Genomic DNA, 14,150 nt, shown 5'->3' on the forward strand with positions numbered 1-14,150 from the left:
AAAGGAAACAAAGCCGCACATCTCCATCACTACGATCAGAAGTCCCACCAATAATCACAAATACAGCAAAAATGAATTGACTCTTTTTATTCCTAAAACAGAAGCAGTGCCACCCAAGGCTGGTGCGGCATTCATATATAATTATTTATATATTGCAGTTCTTCGTTTTTGTGTCTAAATGTGTGGTATAAAATACAATATACGACAATGTACCTCTTTATTTTTAAACACAGTGAACTTCATTGCTGTACAAGTCCCGTGCAGCTAAAGCTTAGCTACAATTGAGTCCACACGCAAAGGCGTGGACAGAAATCCCCCGTCCGGCTTCTCTGTACATCGTGACAATACAAATAATCTGTCTCCCTTACAAAAAATAATACTCTAAAAGCAACCTACTGCAACTTTATTTTATTCATCTTTTTAGTGGGTTTTTCTTCGTTTGTTTTTGTACTTAAGACGATTACATATATTTTTGACCAATTGCTTTAAAGCAAGAAGGCGATACAAACCTTCTAGAACTTTTATATATAAAAGAGGTTAAGAAATCAGACAAATTATACATTTAAAAACGTACAATAAATAAGACAGATGCAGGCATTTCATTTGGATATAACTCCATCCAAAAGAAACAGGGAGTTAGAGGTCTTAAAACCTCAAAATTCATTCTCTCGTGTCTCTTTCCATCAGATTCTATACAGATTACATCTCCATAAACATTGATTAAAGAACTGGCCGAATCCGTGGTTGCCGCACGCTATCGTCATGGTAACAGCGGAACCAGGGATTTAGATCACAGTCAACACTTTCATTTTCCTTCTGCCTTTCCTTTGGCCTCCACACCTCTGAAAATTCATCCAAGGCCTCGGTTTTTCATCTATCGCTCTCTCTCTCTGGGTGAGTGTTATACCACCAGAAGACTGATTCTCCTCCACAGTGCTGGGTCTCAGGTGTAGTGATTGCCTACCCAGATCATCTCCATTGTAACTCGTGTACATATAAAGTCCAGCACTGTAGTTATATCTCTTCATTTTTTAGATCCCTCCAGAGTCCACCTTCTGTGTCCTCTTCTGATCCCTGATAAGGTCCGGCTCTCGTTTCTGCTCGGTGTGTGTTATAACATGGCCTTGATGAAGTTGTACATTTGATTAAGCACCACAAAATGAATGGGCAGGCAGGAGCGGCGGTCCTGGGTTGCTGGGTCACAGGTCAACCAGGAAAGGGCGTTGTACTGCTCTAAAACAAATCTGCAAAAGAAGTAAGAGGTGTCAAAAAGTGTAAAAGGTTGGAAATACGAGTAGCTTAGAAACAAAATTCATTGCGTGATAGAGCAACAGCGCATGTACCTGAGAACATCCGAGGTCTGATTGGAGTCCAGAGGATGAGAATGTTTGCTATGCAAAAGTTCATCTGATTGCACTGAAGACACGTGGAGGTGTAGAGAGGCCTGGAATAAGAGCGAAGGGTAGAGAAAACAGACACAGATATTAGTTACATTGCACACTTTCCCTAAGAAAGATCCAAAGCGGACTGTCATGTCTCAATGTCAGAGTCTATAATAAATAAGAATGACAAGAGATGCCATAAGCATTAATGCCTTGGTGTACATTTTCTATTTTTAATTTGGTACAAGTCAGCAAAAAACTGCTTATCAGATTAGCTTCTTTGCCTTAATAATTCATGTTGTGCACAGTTTCTCTACTAAACACACCAACATCAGTCTGCTCTATTTCCTGCACACTGTGTTACAATGTCCCCATTGCGAGATTCTCGATAAATATTGTTGCAGAAATCATTTTGCATGCATGCCAACAAAAAAAAATCCAGTATTTCCAGTGCACATTCGCTAAATCATATACTGAAAATAAATTGTAATGGTATACGGCATTATCAGAAAAACATTTTATTCAAAGCCATTTGTTACCTTTAAGAAAAGGGGACACTGGTTCTGTGCCTGTGGACAAGCAGACCAGAACCAGTCGGGCAGTTGACCTGCTTTAGCCGTGGACACAAAATAGCCTAGAGCTAATGGCTGCTGAAGGATATTGGGAGCTTCTTCATGAGACTCCATGCGGTCTGTACTTTGACCCTGAACAAGATAAAAATAACAGAGATCAGACAGAGCAACAGGGAGGATGTTAAAAACACAGATATATGGAGATCTTAGTACCTTGCTCCCATCTCCTCCGTGGGGGTACTGGGATCCCGGGGAGTGGACTGGTGAGGTTGTGGGTGAGGCAGGTAAGATGTTTATGAGGTCTGGATCAACCAGATCACTGTCCTGCCCTAGTAGGTCGAAGAGGCCGATCGCATCAGTTCCATCTAGAAGTAGCATTAAACGTCAGAATCACATATTTGTATTTGTCACGACAAAGTATAGAATTTAAAAAAGACTAATAAATGCTTTAAAAATGTGTTGCTCATTATTAGTTCATGTTCAGGCAAATGTTAATAAATGAGAACTAATGTAGACGGTTACATTGGACGCATGTTCCATGGTGCGAACTTCCGGTCTGTGTTTGGTTATAACATAATTGTATTAGATTTACATTTTTTTTACCAAAGCGAATAACATTGCATTATCCTATCCATTTGTTTCCAAGTATGTGCAATCCCCTGGGATCGAACTCACAACCTTGCGTTGTTAACACAATGCTCTTACCACTGACTTTCAAGAAATTGTGTATTTAATTTATATTAGTATTTCATTTTATAGTAATTGTGTTAAATTAAATTGAAACGCTCAACAGTTACTGATTCTTTATGGAGATCTTCCAGAAGTGAAGTTTGTGCCACATAACGGCTGTTTATGTTGTTGCCGCTATACACAAAAATTTCTCACCGTTGCTGGGGTTGAAGGCAATGTCGATGTTTTCGTGTGTGAAGTTGGAGCTGTTGACTTGCACAAAGGCGGAGGTGGGGAACACCAGGATGTGTGTGCAAGACGTGTCCTGCGGCGTGCTCAGCTGGGACGTCTGCATGTTTAGAGTTGTACTGCGACCGAACACCGAACCTGTTGACACAGAGTCTGGAAAAAGAAGAGAGAGAAAATAAGAGAGCTTGAAAATAAGATAAAATAAGGAAGTGTGAATGGAGAAGATCTTTTTTCAGTGAATATGGCGTTTTTGAAAATATCTTATGCTGAGTTCACACCAAATGCCATTTTCAACGGAAACGGCTCATTGACACCTTCTGCTTGACACGTCCAGACATGTGAAGACGCTCCACATCATGTCACTCTTGCGCAAATAAACTATTATAATACGCGTCTCATCGCATCTTTGCATTGACTTTGTATGCAATTTCACGCAAACCGCTTCCTTCTGGTTTGGTGTGAAAGCATCATTAGAATAATCCAATATCAAACTACTCATTTTTTCAAGCCACACTTTTTTGTTCCTAGCATAGGCATCCAAGAATGAAAAACCCTTCAGTTCTTCTCTAAGCTCTATGAGTGATGGGTAAAATCCATTAGATCCAATACATCGTGATACCATGACAGAATGAAAAGCTTTCGTCAAATAAAGCCATCGATCTTCGGTATCATCACAGCAGCACAGGAATCAATAGGAGTGTAAAAAGGTGTTTTATGAGATCGAGACACGCACTGGAGTGTATATCAGATAGGGACAGCAGAGACATGCGTTATGACACGCCGAGGCAATCAATCACTTGCTCATCAAACAGACGCATGACTACAGTGGCGAGAGGATATATTTGACAAATTCTTATATTTCATAAACTTCACGCCAACATATGATAACGACACATGCCTGCCATACAGGGAGAAAAGAGGAAATGTGATTTTTACCTGGCATGATGACAAATGAGCCCTGGGGTTCCATGGCAACCAGGCAGGCGCTGAGGATGCTGGGAGTGTCAGCTGCCGAGATCCCACACAATCTACAGATTTCCTTTAACCTTCGAGACACCGACTGCAAGTTCCGCCTGCTTAGTAAAATACTCCAGTCTGAAACAGAGCCAGAAGTTAATTTTACAAAGATTTGACACCAAGTCCACACATTATATCAAAGTGAAGTACGCATATGCATTACCTCGCAACTCTCCATGGCCTATTCTGCCCAAACGCCCAATCACCACTCTCCATGGCAACGATGTCATCTGAACCAAACCCAGGCACCACTCCCACAGCTTCTGAAGGCCCAGCCTCCGGGCGGAGCCTTTTTTCCTTCGTGCTCTGATGCGACATGAGCAGACAACACTTAAATTGACCGGTCCCAAATACCAAATTCTCTCATATCTTTAGCTTCTACTGACAACTGAGGTCATAAGTTAAAAGTTTAGCACTTGAGTAACAGATGAGATATGAATCCTACGTAGTTCCTTTAACATCCAACTTACCTGTTGGGTACATCTATGCTGAGGATACAGGTCTCCAGAAGCTCACCAAACAGGTCCGTGCATGTGGCCAGCAGCCATCTCTGGTCATGTGACAGGCAGTAGCCCAAAAACAAGACGTTGTACTTTTGAGACGCCTCTCCGAAAGTCTCGCCCAGCTCCGTCTGCTTGTCTTTCGTTGGAGCCAGTATAAACGGCGGCGTGTATAACCGAAGACACTCTGGTCTCTGTGAAAAAAGGTACCATGTCAAAGAATGAGTTTATATCTAAAGTATGCTTTGATTGTAAGCCACGTTTCGTGAACCTGGCGCAAATACAAAGAACATTAAAATACACCCTAACCTATATGGTGCCCAAAACAATGCAATTTTCACCATAAACTTTTCCTCCCTAAAATCACATAACCCTACCAAGTAGTCACATCTCTTTTGCGAGGAGGGCAGGAAGTGGGTTGGGAGAAACCGTACCAGCAAGGGGAGAGAGAAAATTGGATTCTACAAATAGCTCTGCGAAGAAGCGCGAGTGGAGATTTCGAATTCCTCTGCCAAAACATGCAAGCCGGATCCCATTAGGGAGGTCTCACAGAGCTGCCCAAGCAGATAATGGAAAGAGAACTGTTGGGTTGTGCAAGTCCTGTTTGGTTTTGTTCCAGGATGCCGAGGTCAGTGTAACAGTCTCCACATGACACAGAGTTCTCATACAGCACTGAGAGTTTTTAAAGTGTCTGAATGGGATGCTGGTTCGGACAATGTGTGGAGTGCGTCACGGACACAGGCTTGGAGACCCTTTCACATTTAAATCCTACTAACCTCCTAAGCAACTGCATAAAGCATCTGTGCTTTCATTATGACATTGTGAAACAAGGAAACATTGACGGTACACTCCTGCTCACCTCTGGGTTCCTGAGTGCGGTGTCAAGGGCGAGGCCAGGGCCAAAACCAGTTAGCGACTTGACATTAGTGGATGCTGGTAGGGGTCTTCTGCACTGGGTGAAGACGGAGAAGGCCAGAGACTTGAGGTGCTGGGCGTACAGGTGCCTCTCCTCGCTCTTTACAGGTTGAAGAAGATACTGACAGGGGACAATCTAACAACAAAATGATGACAGGTTTAAAACAGAGAAGCAAAACATGTGAAACTGCGTAAATCATATTATGCATCACCTACCTGTACGAACACAGAATTGCGGATGTGAGCTGGAAGGGCCTGCAGCATCTCCAAATAGCAGCATAGGAGTCCCAGAGTCCACACGCTCGAGTGTGATGTTCCCGGCTCTGTCTCCTCATACGAGAAGGGGTCGACGATATAGATCATGATGGCAGGTGGGTACGTGATGGCGTGGGAGTCCCCGTCAGTGGGAACACCGACCTTTTCTCTTTCCATAGTGCTTGTAGAAGAGAAGAAGAGAGGTGAACTACAGTTCACATACATGCTGGTGACGTTTTGCTTTGGTTAACACTGCATGTTGTCTAATATTAATTTCATAGGACTTGAATGAGGATAAACAGAAATACGATGCTTCTGTTTAGACAAGAAAACACCACAAACGGCATTCTACGTACCTCTCTGGCGGTTCGGATGGCCCCTGAGTCTGGCTGTTGACAGCTGAACTGTCTCCAGAGACGCTCGAGTTCTGGGTGACAGCCTGCTGGCCCAGAGCCCCAGACTGGGAGCTGTTACCTTGGACTCCTCCCATGCTCGTAAAAGGAGGGAACGAGCTGGGCTTGGCACACTGGATGCTGTTGCCCTGAGGGCCTGAGGAGGAGGGAGTGTTATTGGTGCTGCCTGGCAAGCCTGAGCCATTGTTGCTGGCAGCACTGCTGTTGTTGAGGGCAGAGCTTCCGGTGGCCATTGAGGTTTGTGAGTTGGTGGAGGCGGAGCCTGAATATTGCGAGGATGTGGGTTGCGTGGTAGAGGGGGCGGGGCTCGGCTGAATGAGGAGAGAGCTGTCCAATGTCTGTGCAGCAAGGTATGGAGCTGCAAAACGAAACGGAGTGAAGAGTTAGTTAAGAATGTTTTACTCCATTTAAAACATAATTGGTTCCTGTTGTGGGATCTTACCGAGGTCATGTCTGCAGGCTTGGGCGAACAGCTTAAGTTTGGCAAACGCATCACTGCTGCCATTAGCCGTTTTCAAGAACCAATCATTAACCGGTTGTTCTGTGAGCTTTTTTGCGGCAACCCCACCCACCCTGACAATGCCATCAGCATGCACCTTAGAGATCGGTCGATGCTGCCCGAGTTTACAAGACTGTTGGACATAAAAACAGAAACGAATCAGAAAGTTCCTCCAATTTTAAGGGGGACTGAATACGTCTAAACCAAAACCACGTGTGCTGGTACTGGTTAAATAAAAGTCATGTTTCGCTACAAACATGAGTGTTATTTGATCGTTGTTCTTTTAACAATGTTAAATGGCTCATTGTAAGACAGGAATTTCCTCATGAAAGAAAAGCTTGGCACGCCAGACAACCTCTCTTACCTCATAGACCGCTGTCAGCTCTCTAAAGAAACTCTTGGCTCCGGTGAGGAGAGCATCGCTGTCCGGGCAGAGGACCAGATATCCCACGTCTCTTTGGGAGCCGAAGGGATCCAGCAGAAGCTTTTCCCAGTACGGAAGGCCGAAGGGAGAGAGCACAACAAAGTCATACTCGTACCCAACCAGGAAGGTAGGAATGGGCAGAGGCTCCGGAGACTCATCAGTTCCTGGAGAGAAAGAAAAAAATGTTTTAATCAAAAAGTAGATATTGCAGAGTATACATTTGTGCCTGTCTTTTTAATTGTATTTTATATTCCTTAACGCGTTACTTTACCCCAAAAAAATGCTCAGTGGATGGACTCCAGTAGATGTGGGTGGCATTGTTTTTTTTTAGATATTTATGAAGATATTTGGTTAAAATAAATACAATTAAAGCAATAAAAAAACGTTAAATTAGCATCTTATAAAGCAAAGAAACTGAACGCTATTATCACATCTTCGGGTGAATTTCTATCGCATTCATGTGCCACACGGACTTATAGGGCAGATCTTTTGTATAGTGCGAGTTCTGGGGGAGATGAACAGCTGATATTCGTAAATAAAGCCGTTATACATATTGAATGCAGTAATAAAAACAACACTGTTTTCCCCTTATTCGAGACCACTGTTCACTTGGTGTAACCTTCCTACAGTTAGCCCACTTTCAAGGGCACAAAACACGTTTTAGAATGTGGCCTATTGCATGCGCAAACGAATTGCCTGTGAAAATGCAATGCATTGCTGATTATAACGTTGTATTTAACGTTAACTTTCATGGACTGACCGATCAAACCACTTTATAAGACGTAAATCATTATGCTCGCGGGAATTACTTAAGTATTAAATGTAGCAGTGATTTTGACTTTTATAGATGTGGCGTCTTAGGAGGACGTGCATTTAAAGCACACCGTTCTTAAAGTCTCTCCACTTATTTTAAATGTTAAGGCGGGCCAGGTAAAGATGATTGACGGGCCACATAGGCCCGCAGGCCGGCAGTTGACTTACTCTGGCCTAGGTAGTCCAATAACCACTGGGACGGCAGTTTGTGCTTAATACTTGCTCCCTAAAAACTTGATGGACTGAGAGCCCTTGTTGCTCACCATAAGACCCTCTTCCAGCCATCTTGTGAAACTGCTGCCATGTGAGAGGACCTTGGACGCCCCAAGAACGGACAGTCCTCTTCTTCTGGATGGCATCCTGGAGAACAGGCTGTAGAGAGAGGAGAACCCTCAACACGTCCTGAGAGCACAGACCACTCACATCCACCGCTGGAGAATGAGACATTAGTTAGACATGTAACTTTGATATTATTTACAATCTTACGTAAAAAAAATAAAACTCCAGGAAATGTGTTTTTATCTCACCACTGCGTTTGGCCCAATGATGCAAACACGTGCTCTTCACCAACGCCTCGTCCACTTTTCCACCAGACATGTTGTCCATGAACTGCCTCCCGTGTTCTAATGCCAGGTAACAGTCGTTGTGGAAGTCCCTCTCCTCTACACGGACACATGGTGGTACTGTGGTGCCTCCTTGCCCCTGGGAAGTCAGCTCCTCCGGGTCCAATCCCAATATGGGGGAGAAAGGATTAGTGCACTGATCCTGCAGGAGAGAGATAAGATCGTCCGGGACTCGATCCTTGGTTCCGCCCCCTGTCTTCTCCAAGGATATGCTCCGTAACGTCTCAAATCGCTTTTCCACTTCCTGGCTGACGTCGGAACCTCGTCCGATGATATCCAGCTCGTCTTCCAGGAAGAGGCCCGAGCCGTTACCGTATCGGCGATTGACGACCGCGCTAAAGCCGCACCCGCAGGGGTACTGTGCCTCCAGGTTGGGGTCGTTGATGTAGATGCCCACGTCGGCGCCTTTGATGTTCATGTTGCAGACACAGATGCAGCAGCTGTCGAAGTTGCAGTCTTTGAACAGGTTCATGACGGACTCCGACAGGATGAGGTTGACGTACAAACTGTGGGCTTCTGGGATGGATGGGACTGTGGCAGGTTCCACAGAGTTGAGCGGCCTGCAGGTGGAGGGCGTCGAGGCAGGCGAGTAGAGGTCCGAGTTCTCGTATTTGAGAGACCCCTGGACGCTGGCGGGGCCTCTGGGAGTGCGTGGAGTCCGTGGGGTACGAGGTGTGGGAGCTGAGAAACGGGGCGTGGCAGGGGATGGGAGAATGCTGGTGCCGCTGTTGCTGGGCGGGGCGCTGTTGGACAAAAATGGCGTGTGGGTTGAAGGGGTGTACGTTTGAATGTAGTCCTGTTCCATCGTGCTGTTTTCACTAAAGTAGACAAAGAGAATTTAGTCAATTCTGGTCTCGCAAACACATTATCAGTTGATTATCACGGTAGACTGATATTATGAGCTGATGTACTGGTATCCTAAGAGGACCTCCAGGCGGGAGGGAGAGAAAAACTATTTTTAGACAGACGGTCCAACAGGCAGCTGTGCAAGAAATGAAAGCACAGCTTGTGCCACACGGACTGTGTGTGTGTGAGAACGCCGAATGTTGTTCCCGGTGGCCTTTAAAAACAGGCGTCCGTGTGAAGGTCCCCCGTTTGAAGACGTGGCCCTCCACCCCAGCTGCTGAGGGTTATAAAAGAAGCCTGACCAGCTCATAAAGAGCTTTTGCAGCGACTTTAACAAACGCAAGCTTTACGACTAGACTTATCGCCCTGTCATCGACCGTTCTCGACACCCCTTCCTCTATTAGCTTCACACTTTTCGTCAAATTCCCACTGTTGTCAAACATATCGTCCAAGAATACACTGTTCTTGTTGCTCCTTGCGATTGCGCACAGTGAGAACTGTAAAAATAGGTTTTATTTGATTCTTTTTTTCATCTGCTTTAATATTGCTGTTGGATGGAGAGACAATAATTTGAACAGCATGACTCAAACCTCAAAACGGAATGAAAGAGTGTAGCTCAAGTTTACCCTGACACGGGTTCATAACATCACAGGAGAAAGCGATCCAATCGACAAGATTATGAAAAACACAGTGTGAATGACAATCAGATGTGGCCGTCTGAGCAAACACCAGCTATTCAAATAAACTGGTCGATGAGGTGCAGAAAGCAGGTTTGGTCTGGACAGTGATGAAGATCGGAGATAAGCAGCTATAAGTGTGAGAAAATAGAAGAATAGGGGCAGCGGATGGATTTGACAAGATAATAACCAGAGCGGTTTTATTCTTTACCAGCCATTATTAAGAACAAGAGGTGCGTGGGTGTAAATATTAGAGTGAACACGTGACTGAGTTAACATAATTTATATCCAGTGTGTGAACTTAAAGGGACAGACCCCCCAAAAATGAAATTTTTGTCATCATTTAATACTCACCCTCAGGTTGTTCCAAACCTGTGTACATATCTTTGTTCTTGTGAGATATTTGGAAGAATGTCAGTAAACAAACAGGTCTCATTCCCCATTTACTGTCGTGGTAGACAAAATAAATACTATGGGAGTCTTTGTAGGTAAGATCTGTTTGGTAACTGACATTCTTGCAAATATCATTCTTTATTTTAACAGAACAAAAATATTAAACAGGTTTAAAATTATAAGTGGGCAAATAAATGATGACAGAATTTTCATTTTTGGGTGAACTATCCTTTTATCCCATTAGAACCTGAAGCAAAAAAAATTATTTTGACTGTGAAATTCTAACACAATGTGCCATTATCATGTGCAAGGTATCATTTTTTAATTCAGAAAAAAATGTCTTTAAAAAAATAAGGAAATATTTTAGAAGATATATTTTGTAAACTTACAACACACAGTAATGGTCAATAACCTTAATTTATTTAAAGGGTTTTTTTGACTTGAGAAACATACTAGTACATGCAAAAATGTACATAGTTTTCATTCATGGGCCTGATAACCCAGTTCTCCGGGTGCATTTTTTTTGCACTATTCCCTCAAATGTGGTAGTTTCTGAAGCAGTTCCTGTCTAATTGCAAGCACAGGCCCACACCACACACGTTTTATTCGTCAAAAATCATTCCAATCGCGGCCCTGTTGTGTATCTCCTCTAGCCATGTTTTGTTTGATAATTTTATTAGAGCGCCATACGAAAACGGCAGCAATTGGATGAACAAAACACAAGACATTACGGTAACATACCACATATGCTCAAAAAGCACCGTTTGTCTACTTCTAGGAGCAATTAGATTTTTTGGAAAGCACAAATAGTTGCAGAGTTATGGTAAAAATAAACACCGCTTGGTAGAATGTGTCGGCAAATACTGTGAAACAATGTGCACTGTACAAAAAGCAACAAAATAAACGAACTAAAGTGTATATTTACAGCTCATTCTGCATATATGAAAGGCCAGTAAGACATTTTAATTTAATTTAATCTCTGTTTCAAACATTATATTTGGGAGTAGCCCACAATGTAACTCATTGCTGTAATGCTATAAAATATATAGAATTGTATAATTGTATGTATACATCACAGCAGCATTTGTTGTATACAATTTTAATTGTCTTCTGATTAGAATATTTTTCTGTATAAGGGGATTGAGAAATGGGGATCACCATTAAAAGTCACAAAAATATGGTCTTTTCCCCCCTGAGTTTTGCATTTTTTATATGGATTTAGGAGTGAAATACAACCTGGACATTTCTTTGGAAGATCTAAGAAGTTTGGGTGTAAAAATACACAAAACAGCTATAGGCTCTGGTGTGTTCTTACACCTGATGAGGAAAAAATCATTTTGCATGCTTGTTCAAATACTCACCCGTCCTTGTTGAAGATGGTCATAGTAGGTACGCTGTTGAGTAGTTCCAGTTTACCCACAGTCCAGCTTGGCCTATACACGCACTCATCAGGCAGTTTAATAGGAGGCAGGCAATGGCTTGGCAGAGACTTGAGTGGAGCAAACATGGAACACCCCACGAACGGCTGACACAAATCCGGTTTGTACACAAATGAGAAGTCCTGTGAGATAAAGACAGTGTTAGAATCATGATGAATTTTGCGATCCAGAAGTAATGATTTTAAAAAGAAAGCTTTGAAATGTTTGCATACATTTAAACAAACACCCACTTCGGACGGTTCACATTGCGGCGCAGAGATTTTCATAACTCATCTCACCTTGATCTCTGAAGGTTTCGGACTGCAGAAACTCTCCTCTACCTCGATCTTAAACTGGCCACCCAGACCAGCGGGGCCGTCCAGCATGTTTAGGCTCGAGCCTGGCTCCATGCAGCCGTATTCTTTACTGTTCATGTTCATGGGGGAGTAACCCATGATGTGCTGCTCCAGAGAGGGAGGTGTAGGGAACATCTGGTGCAGATCAGCCGTGCCTGAGGGAGATAAACATGACATGGAAGGATAAAGGATTGAAACCGCAAGAATGACATAGTGCACGAATGACAGACATGTTGCTGTTTTTTTTAAAACCACCGCTAAGAAAGCACTGTTTCATGATGGATCATTATTTCACAAATGAGGCCATAAAAGCTGCACGCATTGTAATTATAAAACAATTAGCAAAATCCTGTTTAGAATAATTTCAGATGGAGTATAGCTTGTCATACTGTGAGTATTGAGGGTGTATGTCAACCTCAGCAAATTATTTCATGTCTACCCGTACAGTGAATTTGACTGAGCACAGCGTGCTTATCTGCGTACACTGTTTGGGTTGTCGCAGTGACCAGCAGGGGGCGAATGTGTATATTCGGGTGTGAATGAATTAAATGCTTTATATTTATAGATACAGAGACTGGACTCACTTATACAGGAGACAGGATCCAGTGTGGTCGGCTTTGACTCCTTACTGCCAAACTTCTCGTCTCCTCCATTTGCAGCTCTTCGGGACCCAGGCTGTGGAGACGAACACAAATCCATACATTCAGATTCATCTGAATCACATCATAAAAACCAAAACCAATTTACCTAATAAAATAAATACTTATACAATGTATACATTTTCCAACAGCAGATTGACACAAATTTAGTAATTTTTCTTCAATCAAAATGAGTGATTGTTTCCAACTTGCTTTCATACATTGTATTGTAATAATCCACATTAATTTAAATGCTCAAATAATAATATAAATTGGTTCATCAAATTTGCGAAAAAATAAAAAGACCAAAAGATACTAGCAAGACTGATACTGACTGTTTGCTCATCTTCGTCCGAGTTGAATAGGTTGTCCAGGTCTTTGATGGAGACCGCCAGGTCTGAATCATGTATGAGACTAGTGGAAACAGCCCGGTTATTAGCTGCAGCCCGCTGAGCTTCTGTGAGAGAGAGAGAGAGAGAGAGAGAGAGAGAAATTAACACAGACAACTATCTGGTGTAACAACAGTCTGGGCCTGAGATCACATCAGACCCAGTTATTTTCCCATTCAGTGAATTTAACCTCTACTCTCAACTCAACTTTATTTATATAGCGCTTTTTACAATTTTCATTGTTACAAAGCAGCTGTACATGAGACACATTGAATACAAGAATGAATTCTAAATTCTAAAGCAAGAATACGACCAAACAGACCCAGACAATGTCAATGAATATAATTGAATAAAAGAATTGAGGGTTTGAAGGGGGTTCATCAGAGACCAGTTGAGACTGTTTGTGTGTAACAGAGGAAACATGACAATACTTACCATCTGACAGCGAAGCGCTGCCATCTTCTCCCTGCGGGAGAAAGAAACATGATTACAAACTGTAATATATAATCTACAAACACAGATCATAACAGACATGCACTGTCCAAAATGTGCAAATGGTGGGTGCTTTGAGAATTTGTTTTCTTGTCTATCTTCTGAATATCTCATAATTCATTCCACATTGTACTATGTTTTCAAAACACGCACTCCTCAATATCTAACAATTCTGCGCACACTGATGAAATTCTATCCCGTCCCCAAAACATAATATAAAAACAGGCAAGAACGTGTTGCTTCACCACAATCACATGTTTGTTTACTTTCACCCGGATGCAACCAACCAATCATAGTGTGAGAGCAAAAGATGGAAAGAGAGATGAGGTTTAATCTAGAAGAGAAACAAGAGACCGCCGAAGGAGGAGGGGGTACAGTACGTCTCTAAATTGCCATCAAATGACATCTTCCACACAGGGCATAATAAACAACCCTGTAATATAAGAAAACGGCACAGGCTAACGGCACACACTGCAGTTTTCCTCCCAGTGCCTTAGAATCCCACTCCAGACCCTTAACCTGCCCCCCATGCAACCTTTGCATCCGTGCCGGCATTACAATGCAAACCGCACGCCATGCGGCGATTCATTACGCCGTGCATAATTTCATT

The 14,150-nt window shown here is 42.9% G+C and overlaps 1 protein-coding gene across 1 annotated transcript in view; it reads right to left on the reverse strand.

Annotated features, from left to right (window-relative positions):
- Positions 1-78: 78 nt before the first annotated feature.
- The window catches only part of med13a (mediator complex subunit 13a), a 57,636-nt gene continuing 43,564 nt past the window's right edge, over positions 79-14,150 (reverse strand). Inside the window, exons 11-30 of the mRNA XM_056736389.1 lie at positions 13,484-13,514; positions 12,995-13,116; positions 12,606-12,696; positions 11,965-12,176; positions 11,609-11,808; positions 8,236-9,149; positions 7,972-8,139; positions 6,836-7,059; positions 6,415-6,604; positions 5,916-6,330; positions 5,521-5,740; positions 5,249-5,440; positions 4,360-4,583; positions 4,053-4,195; positions 3,809-3,967; positions 2,840-3,025; positions 2,168-2,319; positions 1,922-2,086; positions 1,344-1,444; positions 79-1,244 (exon numbers count right to left, since the gene is read on the reverse strand). Of these exons, the coding sequence (XP_056592367.1) occupies positions 1,112-1,244; positions 1,344-1,444; positions 1,922-2,086; positions 2,168-2,319; positions 2,840-3,025; positions 3,809-3,967; positions 4,053-4,195; positions 4,360-4,583; positions 5,249-5,440; positions 5,521-5,740; positions 5,916-6,330; positions 6,415-6,604; positions 6,836-7,059; positions 7,972-8,139; positions 8,236-9,149; positions 11,609-11,808; positions 11,965-12,176; positions 12,606-12,696; positions 12,995-13,116; positions 13,484-13,514 (4,242 nt within the window). The 3' untranslated portion in view covers positions 79-1,111. The remainder of the gene's footprint in view (positions 1,245-1,343; positions 1,445-1,921; positions 2,087-2,167; positions 2,320-2,839; positions 3,026-3,808; positions 3,968-4,052; positions 4,196-4,359; positions 4,584-5,248; positions 5,441-5,520; positions 5,741-5,915; positions 6,331-6,414; positions 6,605-6,835; positions 7,060-7,971; positions 8,140-8,235; positions 9,150-11,608; positions 11,809-11,964; positions 12,177-12,605; positions 12,697-12,994; positions 13,117-13,483; positions 13,515-14,150) is intronic.

This window comes from Triplophysa dalaica, chromosome 22 (assembly GCF_015846415.1).
Source record: "Triplophysa dalaica isolate WHDGS20190420 chromosome 22, ASM1584641v1, whole genome shotgun sequence".
Lineage (NCBI taxonomy): Eukaryota > Metazoa > Chordata > Actinopteri > Cypriniformes > Nemacheilidae > Triplophysa > Triplophysa dalaica.